We start from the raw sequence: 16,878 nt of genomic DNA, 5'->3' as shown, positions 1-16,878 counted from the left end.
TTTAGTATTTAATCTACGAATTTTAATAAAAAATATTTTATTAATCTTAAAAAAGGATAGAGAATTAAGTATATGAAAAAAAATCTAATAATAAAACAAAAAATATGCAATTAGTTCAAGCCGCTAGAATCATTGGCAGTGCTATCAGTACAGTTGGATTAGGGCTTCTCGCAAGTTGAAATCCCACTGAATTCATTTCTCTACGATTGATTATGTAATACTATGTCGAATATTCGATTCGACGGTCGAAGATTACTTCGAATAATATTTTATATTCGTATTCGACACCAGGGGATTGGCCGATATAGTATCCGACGCCGATAATCGGTCGAATAATATTTGAGAAGTCGAATATCGTCAACAGCCCTACGTTGCGATATCGCGCGATAATGGATAAAAAGCTATGCAATATGCAATAAAGCTGTTATCGCTTTCCCATATCGTTTGCACCACTGATAGTCGAGCACAGAAAAGCGATAATGCAAAAGATATAGAGTCGAAGGTGGGCTTAAGTCCAAGGAGAGGATTGTCCTTCTGTATTGCTAGAGCCAACGCTTCGGATCCTTGGACTTCGACCTTAGCTGGCACTGTGCCGTCGTCTATTTCGTCATCGGAGTTGTCATCGTACACATCCTGAGGGGATTTCGTCATGTTGGATAGTAGAGTAGATTAGGGCAGAAATAGCCCTTAGAAGCCAATACAAGTGAGTCGAATACAAAGTCAACCAGGGCAATCATATCGTTTACATATCAGCCAGCGAGGTTAGATCATGCTGAGACTTCAAGGCAAAAATACGGGAAGCGGAGGACCGTTGAGTTTCTGCGAAACTTCCTGGCGAGAATTACAAGCTGTCTCTGCCAGCTTGCATAGCCGCTAGTTCTCGTTCGGGCACGGAGCACGGAGCAAGGAGCGGGGAAGTGCAAACTACCCCGCCTCAACCCTGCGTTGTGAAGTCCCACTATCCTCCACTATGGTGCATAGGTTGGTCGCGGTATTACCCCTAACCCTGGTAAGTATATTTTTTCGATTACTTGCCGAACCCGGAAACCTTACATTATAAGGTATGCGAATGCTGTACCGCAACCTCAAATTTCCTTGTCATATACAATTACATTAAATCCTGAATATAGAGCAGAGACAAACTAAGCGCAAACACGAAATCAATCAAAAAGAATAAACGCAGCACGAACATCAATCGAATAGAACATTAACCCCAACACTAAAATACTACATATCGGGTACGCAATCCGAGACGGACGATACAGCCATCACCGCATGAGCAGCGACCAGCCATCACCGCATGAGCGGTCGCTGCTTGGGAAGTCTGCGATGAGCCTTATGTTCCTTACCAGCACACATAAAGTGCCTAAAAGAAAATTAACCTAGCCTAGCTAGGAGAGTAGGGTTATGCACTAGTAAGGTAGGGTAATATTTCCTCATGAATTTCATTTTCCCATAGTTAAGGACCAATGTACCCCAGAAGGTTACTGGGGTACCACATTATCAAATTTCTAGTGAGAAACAAAAAACTGCCATAATCTGTATTAGACAATCCAATTGACATTTTATTTTATTTTCCAGCCTCAATAACCGCAAGGTGGTGATGCTACTACAACGTACCCTAAACCCTCGCGGGTACGATTGTCATAGAGTGTGTGGAGGTGGCGTCCTCTCTTCAACCGCAGTTCTAGGCTGCCACGACACTAATCAAGAATTAGTACTAGCCGATTCAGAAGCGGAGCGTTGCCATTCCGGTCTTAATGTGGCCTATTCGGGTAGTCGAGTCCGTAATGCTTGTCCATCCATGGAAGGGTAATATGAAGGGCCACTCGGCATGTTAAGGTGCAAAGTAGTCCGTGTTAACACGGCTATGATAGTCTGAGCAAAATGCAGTGCCCAACAATGCCACCCTCAATGAATCTACATGGCAGGGCAACAGGCAACTGACGCTGCGACAGTTAAAGCGACAACCCCTATTGCCCACTAGTATTTATCAACAAGAGGATCGTTGCTATGACATCACAAGGATCCTAATTCGCTGGCAGCCAAACCCTGCCCGCTGGGATTAGAAAAAAACTGATCAGGAGCTTCGATTTGATACTTGAAAATGACATTAACTACTAGAAGCTTACATCCAGGGTACACATATAGTGAGCTCACACTTTCATTTACCCTACCCGCTACGACACACCCTGTCCTTGCTTGTAAAATCCTTCCCTCTCCGTTATTAGTAACCTCACTGTAGGCGATAAATATACGGTGCATTGACCTATTCCTCAAGCTTCTACATCACCATTTCTCTCCCTAGCCAGGATAACTTTCCCCGTGGACGCTTTGCGTGGATTAGGCGCTTCAAATATTTCCGAAAGTTCCTCCAGAGTACGGCCATTAGTTTCGACTGCAAAAAAATAACAAAAAATAGCTTGCACAATGTTCCAACCAATAAATACTATATATGTGTGCCAGCCGATCCTCTCCAAGGCCACAGGCATTGCAAACTGGTTCAATAAAGCCGCCGCATTAACAGCGGCGCTCGACAGGGCCATACCCTTTGCCCGCTGCTCGTATGACAACACCTCGACAGGATACAGTGCCTGAAGCGGGGTCCATCCAAGGGAAAACCAAAATGCAAAGAGAAAAATGAATACAAGACTGGCTGTCGCAGCCGATTTTGATCCAGTCCGGCTATAAATGCTAGTACCAATCGTAATGCCCAGAAAGACAAGAGAGCACGCAATGCAAACTCCGATGAGTGTTTTGCGGCGACCAAACCTTTGCATTTGAGACGCTCCTAGATACGCACCAAATGCTCCAATAAATGTGTTTCCTAAATTCATATTCAAAACAGTGACATCGTTTGTAATGCCCGCGCTTGCCAACACTGCAGTAAGATAGTATCCAACCACACCAGATCCAGACCATTGGGCAAACACGGACGGAATCATCATGCAGAGAACGCGGTATCGAGCACCACGAGTGTTGAAAAGCTCCCTGAAATCCCACGGTCTCTTATCCGAACCATCAAGCGAGATCGTCGCCTCATATTCGCTCATCTGCAAAGTAACAAACGAATTCTCGGGGTTGCCTTCGCCATGATATTTCGTGACAAACTCGCGGGCCTGCTCTTTCTTTCCGTGAGAAAAGAGCCACCGTGGCGATTCGGGTGTCAAGAAGACCGTAAGACAAACGATACTAGGGCATATCAACTGACACCAGATCGGAACTCTCCACGCTAAGTTTCCGGTATACTTGACAGACCCACGTGTTGCACCGGCTGCGGTGATCGCCCCGACGTAGTATGTACAATTGTATAACCCAGTCAAAACCCCACGGTAAATTGGTGGCGAGATCTCGACGCAATATGTGGGCGCAGCGGATGCGGCTATACTAACTCCAAAACCAAGTAGAAAACGCCCCCCGAGGAACTGATTGAGGTTTTGAGACGTTGCCGAGACGACAGTGCCAACAACAACGACAAAGCAGCCAATAAACATGCCTGCACGCCGACCCCAAGTATCGCAAGCCGGGCCGACAAAGAGCAACGCGACAACGCCGCCAATAGTATACATGCCAGTAATTAGACCAATCTTGGCACCGACAATGTTCACGCCAAAGTGATCGCGAAACTGTGTCATAGATTGCAGCGAAGTAAAAAGCGATCCATCGAACCCGTTCATAGTCGAGCACAGAAAAGCGATAATGCAAAAGACATAGATTCGAAGGTGGGCTTTAGTCCAAGGAGAGGGTTTCTCCTTCAGTATTGCTAAAGCCAACGCTTCAGATCCTTGGAATGCCACCTTAGTGATAGGCACTATGTTGTCGTCGACTTTCTCGTTGGAGTTGTCCACGTACACATCCTGAATGGATTTCGTCATGTTGGATAGCAGAGTAGATTAGGGCAGAATAACCCCTAGAGCACGAATACAAGTGAGTCGAATACAAAGTTACTAAGGGCAATCATATCGTTTATATATCAGCCAGCCAAGGTCAGATGATGTCCAGACTTCAAGACAAAATCCCGGCAAGTGGAGACCGTGGAAGTTTGGTTTCTGCGAAGCTTCGTCACGAGAATTGCATCCTGTCTCTGCTAGCTTGCACGTCAGCTAGTCTCGTTTGGGCACGGAGCACGGAGCTGGGAGCACGGACTCGCAAATTACCCCGCCTAATCCCCACGTTGTGAGGTCCCACTGTCCTCCACTACTGCAATTGTGGTCTCTGGAACGAAAGGTTTGGCCTAGGCTAGTCGGGTCCGGATATCTACTCCGGTCGATGTTCGGAGAATTTAAGTTTACGGATGCATTCGTCGGTCCGGAGAGGATAATAATTTCGGAGCGGTATTTAACGGTCCTCCGTGCCGAAACAGGCAACTATAGCCTTGCAAACCTGCCGACATTGTGCTATTATTTGCTATCATTTCCACTAGAGTTGCGGTTTAGAGTTGAGATCATGTTCCTGGATTTCCGCCTCCTATAAAAGACAAGCCACCGTCGTCCAATCGCTTGAATTATATAGCAGGAGCCATTTCACACCTCAAGCACGTTTGTTAATTAGTTTCCCCCAGTTTTCATTCTCCGGCTCCAATAATGGGTATCGTCAGCACTATAACATCAACTGATGATCAAAAAACGTTACTTCCCTTTACTTCTGTGGATTTGAGTTATGGCTGGAGTTTTAAGCAAGTCGACGATAACAACGAGGAAGGCTGGCTTCCAGTAAAGAAGGTACCTTCGATGGTACAACAGGATCTTATCGACAATAACAAGTATGCTAATCTGCTTATGTGTTAACTTTATGGTAGTTGACTTCCTGGATACAGAATCAATGACCCATTCATCGGCTTCAATGAGATAAAAGCCGAATGGGTAGGCACAAAGTCATGGTTATATCGACTAAAGTTTTCAGTCCCTGCTGTAGGGAGACAGCAAAATTCCATGGTCGTTCTCGCATTTGATGGATTAGATACGCTAGCAGATGTTCGTCTCGATGGGAAGACGATTCTTAATAGTGACAACATGTTCCGCTCATATCGGGTTGATGTGACGGATATGGTCAAGAATAAGTATGGTCATGACGAACTTACACTGGAAGTTGAACTAGACTGTGCGTTTTTTAAAGCAAGGCAAATTGAGAAAGAGCATCCGGAACACAAGTGGATCACATTTAATGGTGAACCTTCAAGGATGGCTCTTAGGAAATCCCAGTATCACTGGGGTTGGGACTGGGGTCCAAGAATGATTACAGCCGGTATCTGGAGGCCAGTGTATATGGAGATTTATTCTGCCAGAATTGCAGATGTCCGCGTGGATGTAGATATCTCTCCTGACTATAAAACGGCTTCTTTGCGTGCCAGTACACAGATTGAGTCAGAAGCGAATGGCTTAATGGCAAAGTTTGTTGTTCGTCGGAAAGGTGAGATAATTGCGTCCTTTGTTGCGGATGTTATGAATGGTACTTCTATGGCGACGTTTGAAATAGCTCAGCCGGACCTCTGGATGCCGGCTGGCTACGGGTCACAGAATCTATATGAAATTTATGTCGTTTTGAGCCACAATGAGCAAGAGCTTTGTAGTGGCATGAGGCGATTTGGCATACGCAAGGTGGAGCTGGTTCAAGACCCTGATGCTATCGGTAAATCTTTTTACTTCAGACTGAACGGAGTGGATATCTTCTGTGGCGGATCGTGTTGGATTCCAGCTGACAGCATTGTAACCAATATCTCATCGGAAAGGTATCGAGCATGGCTAGAGCTTATGGTGCCTGGTAACCAAAAAATGATAAGGTAATACATTTCGTCGTTCGACATCCCCGATCGGAATCTTTCCTTTGCTGACCGTGGGACAGGGTATGGGGAGGTGGTATTTATGAAGACGATGCGTTCTATGATGCTTGTGATGAGCTTGGCATTCTTGTTTGGCAGGATTTTATGTTTGCTTGTGGCAACTACCCCTGTTTCCCAGAAATGCTTAAGAATGTCGAAGCCGAAGCTCTTTGCAATCTTCGTCGTCTTCGGCATCATCCATCTATCGTGATATTTGCCGGGAACAATGAAGACTATCAGGTTCAGGAGTCCAACGGTCTCACCTATGACTTCAGGGACAAAAACGAAAAGAACTGGCTTTTGACTGACTTTCCGGCGCGTTATATTTACGAAAAAGTGTTGCCGGAGGCTGTTGCCGCTGAAGCACCATCAGTCCCTTACCACCCTGGTTCGCCGTGGGGGGATGGTAAGGTTTCATATGATGCGACGGTTGGCGATATGCATCAGTGGAATGTTTGGCATGGAACTCAAGAGAAATACCAGATTTTTGATACGTTAGGCGGTCGTTTTAATTCAGAATTTGGCATGGAAGCTTTTCCCCATCTAGCAACAATCAAGTCGTTCGTTACAGATCCTAAAGACCTCTATCCTCAAAGCCATGTGCTGGATTTCCATAATAAGGCTGATGGCCACGAGCGTCGCATCGCCACTTACCTTATGGAGAACGTGCGGCCTGTGACAGACCTTCCCGGTTATATACATCTAACTCAATTAGTACAGGCAGAGGCACTGATGTTTGGATACCGAGGATGGCGCAAGCAGTGGGGAGAGAATCGTCATTGCGGTGGTGCATTGGTGTGGCAGTTTAATGACTGCTGGCCTACGACGAGCTGGTCCATCTGTGACTACTATCTTCGCCGTAAGCCGAGTTATTATGCCCTCGCTAGAGTTCTGGCGCCTGTCGCCATTGGTGTGAAGCGCAAGCATCATGATTGGAGTGTATCCCATGCTCGAGAGCCCGCTACCTCTGAGTGGGAATTGTGGGTCGTGAGCTCGAAGCAAGGGGAAATCACCGTTGATATTGAGTTGCGATTTATCTCTGTAGAGACTGGCAAGGATATAAAGGCAAAGATTGTTAAGAAGGATGTCATCGTCAAGCCTAATGGTACCACGACAGTCGTGAGCGGTTGCGTGGACAATGCCAATGAGGAAAAACATGTGCTTGCTGCACGCCTGCTGGTGGACGATGTTGTTATTGCCCGGGACATGGACTGGCCCCAACCGTTGAAGTATATTCAGTTCCCTAAGCGGAACGTCAAAGTCGACATTCGAGGCGATGAGATGCACATCACGGTTGATCGACCAGTGAAGTGTCTCGTCTTTGAAGAACGGGAAGGATGTCATCTTAGTGATAGTGCTATCGATGCGGCACCAGACGATGAACAGGTACTCACAGTGCGGGGACTGAAGAATGGGGCTGATCCTCTTTCATGGACGTATCTGGGGGCACTGGAGCAATAGATCTACTTATCTAAAAGTATTGGAATAAGTTCTCACCAAGCCGTGTTGGTCTTTCAGCTCTCTTAGGATACAAGATAAGTTATCAGGTAGGAACATAAAATACAGTATTAGATAGTATGTTATATAGGGCGAATGGAACTCTAGATAGGATACAAGGAACAATACAAAAAAGTCTTTGTTGATGATGTCAACGCTTTTCTGTCAAACATCCCTGCGCAAACCTTACAACACATTTGAAATCATCCGATCCGCCTCACGCACTTGGATACCTATATTGCCATCACTGCGTATATGATGCCAACCTCTCCAGGCCAATAATACTGGCATTACCCGTCGACAGTGTTGTAAGTCGTCCCAGCAACCTCCCCAGCCGGTAGAACGTTTCCTTCTGTAACGGTGGCTAAGGCTCGGGCAGGACCGGGACACGACTATGGCCGGACCCTGAAGGCTAGGACAGGAACTAGGAAAGTCTCGATACTGGGAGGATCTGGGGGTCGTGCAGATCCGGCACTACTAATCTAGACGGCGGAAAACTAAAGGGTTTTAACTAAAGAAAACACATTGACAAAATTGTGTGGGTAACGTACCTGCCCCACAGTCTGCGTGCAACATATATTGGCGCGTATTATGACGCATAAAAGTCCTAAAAAATCAGGCATATTTTCGTTGCCTCACAGTTGGGCTATAAATAGTGCTCACTCTTCAAGTGCCTGTATGGGGAGTAATAAATGATTGCTCTCATTCAGGTAATAGCCAGCCGTCACATAGTTACCCAAGACACGCATTCCGCCCCAAAGATGGTACAGACGGCACTCGACTTGACCTGCCAATCTTTATACACAGATCTGTCGGCAAACACCCAGAATGGTATTCCCGTTTTGCGTAGCCACCAATTGCTGAGCGCAAATTAAATTTGGCAACATAGGTGCGAAGCACGGAATATAAACTGTATTAAATTGTTCGTGTATTTCAACCCAATATAAGTATCCTCGACGGAACCAACGGCGTCGCGAGAGCACGAGAGCACGAGCATTCGAGCGCAGAACTGAATATATAAAGGTCCAACAAATGGCGGACGCTATTCCTAAAGAACAAAGTCTAATTAAAAATTACTAAATACTTCTTATATAAAACCTTAGAATATTAGGTTGAAACTATCAAAACATGAGAGCTGAATGACGATTACAGGTAAATCTATCCACCCAGGGTCATGGTTAGGATCCCAAATTCACCTTGGAGGTGCTTTATGACGATAGTCAACCTCAACTTTCGAGCAGACAAGTGATATGGAATAGTCAAGGCGCTTCAGGCGGGCACTTCCAATATACTGCCTCTTGAGCACTGAGTGCCAAGATTCAATATAGTTGTTAGTCTTGATTAATCCATGTGCTGAGCGAAGGCACGCTGCCCAATGCTCTCGCGTCCGATACCAGTACGACTCCATGTATTGCACGAAGTCATTGGTTAACTCTGGATTTAACCCTGCATTGCTGACTTCCAGCCGGTGTAACTCACTGGCCACGTCGCGGTTTAACTAGGGCTGTACACGAAAATACAAATTTTTCTATTCGCATTCGCAATTCGCAGCATAAACTTTTATTCGCAGCGAATAAAACGTCGGCTGCGAATGCGAATGCGAATAATATTCGTATATTCGCAGGGTTTCAGTGACCCCTAACCCTTGAAGACCCTTACCCAGTTCTCTTATCAAACCTGTATTTTACTTTATCTTCGAACCAAGCTTTCAACATAAATCTCTACAGCATGGCCGATAGCGAATGCGAAATTCTATCCGACAGTGGGGTCGACGACTTATCTGTTGGCTCGTTCAAACGCCCTCAGCGCGCACGACGACTTGATTATCGCCTGATTAATGACGGTAGTGATGATGAAGCTGCCCCGGAAGACAGAATGGTGAAGAGAGGCCGATTCCCTTCACCACTTGATAGTAGTGAACCGATAACACCCGATGATTCAGCAAGTCAATTGTCTCAAGGTGTAGATCATGTTAAAAATTGTCCTCAGAATGAGGCGGGATCTCTTGATGGACAATCGGAAATATCTTTAGATTCTATGGAGTCCTCAAAGCCTTCTGCCCAGCGTCAGAACACTCTGCTCTGGTCCTACTACAATGTCTCTCCATTCCTGGAAAGTTGTGGTACCCAAAGCGTGGTAAAAAGGGACCTCTACTGGACAACGAGATTCAGTGCAGGTTGTGTAGCTGGAAAACTACGGATTCCGCTAGAGCATCGTCAACAACAAATATGAGATCGCACCTTAATAAGCATCGCTTGGAACCCAGCAACGATAATAATGACCAGGGTCAAAAAACACAGGGTGAAGCAGGGTATGCCAAAATATTCAAGAAACAATCAGAACAAAACATTGCGAAAACATTAGAACAAAATTTAGTACGTTGGACAGTGACAGACCATATGGCATTTATGTCAATCGAGTCACAAGCATTCCAACAGATATTCAGAGACTTGCCAGGTGTCTCGCTCCCGATTACTTCCCGTATAACAATGGCTCGCAGAATTGACCTGGAGTTTAACCTGCGTCGAGCTCAGTTGATTGACACTATGAAACAAACATGCGAGACAATTGAACTATCTTTGGACATTTGGACTAGTCAAAACTCCAAGGCGATATTGGGAGTAATCGGACATTGGCTGACACCTGAGTTTCAGTACCGCCAGCAAGTTCTGGATTTCACCGAAATATATGGGCCTCATACTGGGGAGAATATGGCGGAAGTCTTGCATAAGAGGTTAACTGAGCTTCATATCGAAGCAAAGGTTCTAACGGTGACGGCAGATAATGCTGCTAATAACCCTGATGTCGGAGCTATACTTGAGATTAGTTGATCAGTCGCAATCCGAATCCGAGGATCCTAACGGTTCGAGTGCAAAGCGACTGCGATTTCAGGGCATCGATAGCTACGTAAGATGTCTCGCCCATGTGCTCAATCTCATAGTCACAGACATTCTTGCCGGTTTAAAAGCTGGCAATCGTACCACGGCAGAGCACGCTTGCGATCTCATGAAAAGCAGCCAAGACATTGGATCACATTCTGCACTCTCTCGGCTTCGAATTATGGCTTTGTGGATATCGAGAACGCCCCAAAGAAAACAACAGTGGAAGATTTTGTGCCAGGCTAATAATTTGAAAGCGAAAATGATTGAGTATGACGGGGATACCCGTTGGAACTCCACATATCGGATGATCCGTGACGCGCTTGAAGCTAAGCAGCAAATACGGAATTGGACGGAGCATAATCAAACTTACTTTCCACAATTTACTGCCCACGACTGGCACTGTTTGCAACAAATCGCGACTATGCTGGCTAAATTTGAGGAATTTACACTGACGGTTTCGAAGCGGGAGCCGCAGATTAGTCTGGCAATACCCATATATTATGAGTTGCACGACATTCTGGACGATGCTGCTTCGCGGCAGGGGGAGTTCTCTGGTCTTGATCTAGATATTGCCCAAGCTGTGTCAGCTGGCTTAAAAAAATATAAGAAATATTATAATTTCATGGATGCGCAGGACGCGTTTTACATTGCCTTAGTGCTTGATCCGCGATTTAAAGCACGGCTGCTTGAGAAGGAACTGGGTGCAGAAACTGCTGGTAATATTGTTAACGTCTTAAAGGATGCCCTTCACAGAGATTACCCCTTGAGCGCGGAGAATCTGTCTACTTCTGGAGAACCGGATGTGGTTGGCCGCAGTATTGAAGCGCGGGTGTTGCAAAAGGTGCAACCGCACACCGGAAACTAGTCGGATATTGAACATTACTTTAACAGCGCGGCCGTGATGGTAAATGAGTCAGTGACTACGGACAAAAACTGGCTGTTCGACTGGTGGAAGGTGCACCGAATCGAATTCCCGCGGATGGCAGCCGCGGCTAGAGACTATCTAGCCATTCCTTCGTCAGAAGTTGCGGTTGAGAGGCTGTTCAACAGCGGAAGGGATTTGCTGGGCCTACGCAGACACTCCCTAAGTGCGGACACCATGAAGAAGCTTGTTTTATTAAAGGATATGTACGACAACGAGGAAGGTCTTTAATGTATTTCTTACATTATTATGTTTTATATGTGCGAAGCTTGATTTGTTGAGGGATATGTGGCAACGAGGAAGGTTTTTAATCAATTCTTAGATTATTATATTTTATACGTGCGAATATTGCGAATAATTACGAATAATGTTTTTTTATTCGCATTCCATGAGACATCCAAATATTCGCATTCGAATTGCGAATATTCGTACGAATGCGAATATATTAGTCATTCGTGTACACCCCTAGGTTTAACTAAGAAGTTCAAGCGAAAGTTATATTGCATCCCACCAAAGAGGTGTGCAAGTTACCACTCAATGGACAGCTACCAATAAAGTATTTCCTTTGACGAATTTATGCGTTCCATCTATCCAGAAAGGGAATCGATCGAGTAGGGTGTAGGGTTGATACAACCCAGCATGAGCATTCATCTGCACAATGCGCATAGGACATTACAAAAATACATCGTAATGCTGTTCGTCATCATACAGGGGCCGTTGTGGCAAGCAAGCCTAATAATTTCTTATCCTCAACAGTTGCCGCGAGATCATGAAAGCTGTGTCGTTTAGCTTCGTTCATATTTTCAGACCCAGTTGTGCTGTATGATGCAGTGATTAGAGTTGCGGTCAAACCTTTAGCCATTTGTGCGGGGTAGCCACCCCCGGTTTCATGCAGAACAGACACCTTGCTCAACAGCGTTGAAACGAGAAGGAAATTGAAAAGAAAGAATTGTTCCATTGAAACGCTCCTTTTGGCGAAAGAATCGTCAGCGTCGCGGACTTTTGTCAACAGATTCCCATCCAGTTGAGCCGCGGACAGTGCGAAGTCGCCAGCGACGAAAGTGGTAGGAACTTCTGACAATGTTTCACATCTTCGATAGCAACCAGGGAGATGCAGAATCGAGAAAAGAAGGGAAGCGACGTGCGGTTGTCATCGCGTGCGATCTGTGTCGGCGAAGAAAGGCGCGTTGTGATGGACAGCGTCCATGCGAGACTTGTAAGTGGTATCGCAAGTCTGAACACTGCCACTATTCGGAACCTCGCGCCCGACGGACATCATCGCGCCGGTATACAGCCCACAGCTGCAAAGTCGTGGGTGATATGGTCTAACAAGTTTTATTTAGGTCAATTGACACACTTGATCGCTATCAAGCCGTATTACATCAGCTATTTCCAAATGTTGAACTAGATAGTTTGGCTAATCTGTCGCGGGGTCAGTTGTTGGACTTACTAGATAATGGTCCTCAGCAGCAGCAACAAGGACAGCAGCAACAGCTACCCGTTCGCTTTTCCTCCTTCTCAGGGGACTCGAGTACGAGTCCTGCTGATGTCGATGCGGAGAGTCTTGAAATTCTTCAAACTATGCCACTCGATGCACCGAGTCCCTCAGATGCTAGTTCTAGTGATATTTCAAATGTAGCAGATGACGTCAACGCACTCTCATTTTCGGTCAAGGAGGCGTCAACATACCTAGGTATTTCTTCAGTCATGGCAGTCTGGCGAGTTATTTGTTACCTGGCTCCCGATGCGGAGTCGCATTTTTCGCAAAACAAGAGATGCATTTCATCTTCGATAGAAGGTCGATGGAGCGCCGAACGCATCAATTGCCATGTGATTGGTCCAGAACAAGCTTTCTCTGAAAATCACTGTCAGCACCTAATTGACTGCTATTTCTCATCATTCCACAGGTTTGCACCGTTGGTAGGCGAACAGTCATTTCGCGAGACGTATGCGGCCAAAAGCAGGACGGATGGTAGATGGCTAGGGCTTCTCAATATAGTCCTCGCAATGGGTAGTATTGCTGCCTCTAAGTCGGACGACCATACGCACAAGCGTTACTTCAATAGGGCTAAACAATTTTTCAATCTCGATTCTCTAGGCTCGGCCAATTTGGAGACTGTGCAAGCCCTGGCTCTGATGGCCGGTTTTTACTTACACTATGTCCAACAGCCGAACCTTGCAATTACACTTATGAGCGCCGCATTGCGCCTGGCGACCGCGCTAGGACTACATCGGGAGTATATTCACGGACGGAAAGATGCGAACGCGATGGAATACTCGTTTGAACTCCGGCGGCGAGTCTGGTGGAGCATTGTCGTACTCGACAGCTGGGCAAGTTTAGTGCTAGGAAGACCAAGTATGGGCAGATGGAACGACGCGATAACAGCTCGGCTACCGGAGCATCTTAATGTACGGGTGTGTCATATTAAGATTCGTGGCCGTCGTGATCTATGCTAAATACAGCTATTAATTTAGATTGAAGAGAGAGAGACCATTTTGGTTCTTAGGCAGAATATTCGTTTTTGTCAGATAACCACTCAAATTGAAGACGCTCTCGCTCTTTGCCCGGCGATGGAAGAATCGAATCTGGCTGCACTCGATGCGTCTTTGGTAGACTGGTATCTGCAGCTTCCCTTGTCGGTACGGTTACACACTTCAGTTGCTTCTGATGTTCAGAGCACCGAAGATCCGAGACTGACAACGGTAAAGTCGGTCGTGCGTTGGCGATATTTGACTGCACGAATTATTCTGCATCGGCCCGCTTTGCTATGGTATACCATGCGCCGCATACCATTTGAGAAGTGTTCTGATGACATGAGAGCTGCAATTGTCACTTGCAGGGAAGTAGCCAAAGAGGCGGTGTATGATATTGCGTCTACGTGGAAGGGCCATAAGCCATCCCAGGTCACCGGCTGGAACGCTACGTGGTTGCTATATCAAGCTTCAATGGTTCCTTTGCTGACACTTTTGTCCGAAGGGCATGATGATGCTATTTCCGACAGCTGCCACCGACAGATTAAGCAATCCATGGCTGCCCTGGAAGACATGAGATATTACTCTCCGACCGCAGTGCGATCGTTAGAGGTCGTGTCGACCATTTACGAGATATGTAAGAGTCGTTCGGATAGAAGCGCAGTTGGCAATTCACAGCCACCATACTTGGAGTCGCTGATGCCGATCTCGAATTTTTCGCCTACGATGATAGGTGACGCTTTTGACCTTGACGGGACGTTAGGTATGCCAAGTGACAAGGCCAAAGAGCAGAGTAAACTTTCACCCGGGGTGATTATGGACGACATAATTGATAGCATGCTTTGGGGCTCGAGCGAGTCCATGTTATTTGCGGATGGTCCAAACAGTTTTGGCGAGTGGGGCTTTCCGGAACAGAGTGATCAGTCCTGGTTCCAGTTTGGTGATAGCTGCTCCCGAGAAGATTGGCGGCTGGACACATGAATACAGTATATGCCAGTCATAGCAGGTATTGACAGGTAGATGGGTACAATTAATCCGCCATCAAATACTACCTCCAAGTGATCAGTGACCTACCCGATTGGACCCGGAGCAGATGGCCGCTTCCGAATGCGGCTTAGCGCGTAAGCTCGGCGAGAACTTATGCTTTTTTTTGCTCCCAACAGTTGAGTTACCTCGGTGAAATCCTAGCACTATAATGGCCAATGGCGGCGGATTGCACCTAGAGATCGGTAAACTAAAGTCAACTTAACTTACAGTGCTAAGTTCAGTTAAGTTCAAGTCGAGACCACGGGAAAATTTAAATCGACTTACTCAACCTCACAAGTCGAGTTAAGTCGACTTAACTAAATTTTGAGTTAAGACAACTTGAGTTCACATTCCTTAGAAGTTAATCATATAAAATGCAATATTAATTCATAAAATACAAGATTTATTATTACTAATTCTAAATTTATATGGTGCATCCAGGTTAGTCCCGACAATCGTACCCGCCCATCGCCACCGTGTAATAGCATCACCACCCTTGCGGTTATGAGGCTGAAAATAAAATTATATGTCAATTAGATTGTCTAATACAGATTTTGGTATTTTTTTGTTCCTCACTAGAAATTTGATAATATGGTGCTTTAGTAAACTTCTGGCGTACATTAGGCCTTAACTATGGGCAAATGAAATTTATGGCCGCAGAATTTTACCCTACCTTACTACTAAATTACCCTACGTTCCTAATTAGGCTAAGCAAATTGCCTTTTTAGGCAAGTTAGAAACACTGCCTCGCGCGTCGGGGCTATCATAGACAATAAATTTCGCTATGGCTCGTCCAAGTAAAAAATCCATAGCGCGGTCTATCAATGGAAGAAAGAATGTTTTGAAGAGATTTGATATAGCCAGTCAGGCCACTCAACGCCATGCCGAGGCGCGCGGTGGTCAAGATGCCGAAGAGCTCCAAGTCGTCGAAGTCCGCCTATCTCAGTCCGAAATCGACAATGCTTTGAAGAGTTTGTGCTTTCGTCGAGAAGCTGATAAGCGTTTAAAATATACAACCCGGCCAGGCGGATAGGTCGATACGCAGGTTCAAAGCGAAATTTCGGAATGTCGACGCGTCCATAAAACCGCTAGTGGCTTTCAACTTTACAAAGACCGAAGTTTCGACTGGGCCATTTTCTGACGAAGACAGGAAGCAGCAGGATCAGGAGCATGGAAGGAGTCAGTCTGCAGCAGAAGAGATCCTGAACGATCGGGAGACTGATAACGCGAATGGAGAGAACCCGATGATCTCTGAGGAATGTGAAGAATCAACAGGTAAGAACTTTGAACGTGTTTTAAGTTGCGTGGAGCTAGAGGAATATAGATGATTATGCCTTGGAGTCTCCTGTCAATATTGTTGCCCTATTAGAGAGAATCGAGGTTCGCCTTCAGGGGCGAAAAAAAATGCCAGCCGACGAAGCTCTACAGCTCATGGTCCTAAAGCACTACTTCATGGCCCAGCTCGCAGGAAAAGGAAAGATGAAAGCTTCTATGGACTCAGCGTTTCACAATTTTGACAAGGGGGTATATATGTCTCGAGTGATCAGAGGATGGGCAAATATATATGAACACACTGAGTCTTTGCCTCCCCTTAGCAAGCGTGGCAAGCACGCTAAATGGAGATCAGCGTTGGACGATGAAGATGTTCGTGAACAGTGTCTATCTTACTTTCGATCGCTTCCTCCAAACGCACGGTCTGCAACAAAGCTTAAGGCGTATTACGAACAAGTGTTATATCCTGAAGTCACCGGCTCAATGAATAAAGCCACTATTTCATTAACTACCATTACGCGATATTTGCAGCTATGGGGTTTTACCTTAAAGGGCCACACGAAGGACATCTATTATGATGGCCATGAGCGTCCTGACGTTGTCGAATACCGCAAATCTTGGGCAACGACTATGATGAACTATAGGACAAAGATGAGAGAATATGGTGGGGAAGATTGTTCTGAAGTTCTCATGCCTGACCTTCAAGATGGTGAGAAAGAAATTGTGCTTGTGACGCACGACGAATGCTACTTCAATAGCAACGACGGCGTTACCATCACTTGGACGGAAAATGGCGAGTCCATCATTAAAAAGAAAGGTCAAGGCTTGGGATTGATGGTCTCCGACTTCTGCTGCGCATGCCATGGATCCCTCCAATTCGATGGCGAATACGCTCGTGAGATCATTGAGCGGAAGAATCGAGACGGATTCTGGATTTCCGATGACATGGTACGACAGCTAGGAAGGGCCATGGAAATCTTCGAAAAATC

At 45.9% G+C, this 16,878-nt stretch overlaps 5 protein-coding genes across 5 annotated transcripts; 3 read left to right on the top strand and 2 right to left on the bottom strand.

The window, feature by feature from the left end:
• Window positions 1-370: 370 nt before the first annotated feature.
• Window positions 371-651, bottom strand: V1508DRAFT_400933 (uncharacterized protein; the record flags this gene model as incomplete). The annotated part of the gene is made up of 1 exon (XM_066938379.1): window positions 371-651. A coding segment is annotated over one exon (281 nt), but the record flags the coding sequence as incomplete, so codon positions are not given.
• A 1,437-nt stretch (window positions 652-2,088) lies between these two features.
• On the bottom strand, window positions 2,089-4,058 carry V1508DRAFT_428301 (major facilitator superfamily domain, general substrate transporter). The gene has a single exon (XM_066941781.1). The coding sequence runs from the start codon at window positions 3,873-3,875 to the stop codon at window positions 2,277-2,279; it is 1,599 nt and encodes a 532-aa protein (XP_066792285.1). The 5' UTR covers window positions 3,876-4,058; the 3' UTR covers window positions 2,089-2,276.
• A 525-nt stretch (window positions 4,059-4,583) lies between these two features.
• Window positions 4,584-7,279, top strand: V1508DRAFT_400931 (glycoside hydrolase superfamily; the record flags this gene model as incomplete). The annotated part of the gene is made up of 3 exons (XM_066938378.1): window positions 4,584-4,762; window positions 4,817-5,779; window positions 5,842-7,279. 3 exons carry the CDS (start codon window positions 4,584-4,586, stop codon window positions 7,277-7,279), a joined length of 2,580 nt encoding a protein of 859 aa, XP_066792284.1.
• Window positions 7,280-9,004: 1,725 nt separating this feature from the next.
• V1508DRAFT_67247 (uncharacterized protein) lies at window positions 9,005-9,607 on the top strand. The gene has a single exon (XM_066942998.1). The coding sequence runs from the start codon at window positions 9,044-9,046 to the stop codon at window positions 9,545-9,547; it is 504 nt and encodes a 167-aa protein (XP_066792283.1). The 5' UTR covers window positions 9,005-9,043; the 3' UTR covers window positions 9,548-9,607.
• A 2,363-nt stretch (window positions 9,608-11,970) lies between these two features.
• V1508DRAFT_67258 (fungal-specific transcription factor domain-containing protein) lies at window positions 11,971-15,059 on the top strand. The gene is made up of 3 exons (XM_066942999.1): window positions 11,971-12,405; window positions 12,463-13,534; window positions 13,595-15,059. Exons 1-3 carry the CDS (start codon window positions 12,200-12,202, stop codon window positions 14,570-14,572), a joined length of 2,256 nt encoding a protein of 751 aa, XP_066792282.1. The 5' UTR covers window positions 11,971-12,199; the 3' UTR covers window positions 14,573-15,059.
• The last annotated feature ends 1,819 nt before the right edge of the window (window positions 15,060-16,878 follow it).

This window comes from Lipomyces doorenjongii, assembly GCF_038497915.1.
Source record: "Lipomyces doorenjongii strain NRRL Y-27504 unplaced genomic scaffold V1508scaffold_150, whole genome shotgun sequence".
NCBI lineage: Eukaryota > Fungi > Ascomycota > Lipomycetes > Lipomycetales > Lipomycetaceae > Lipomyces > Lipomyces doorenjongii.
The sequence above is the reverse complement of the archived record's forward strand: the minus strand, read 5'-3'. Positions and strand labels throughout refer to the sequence as shown.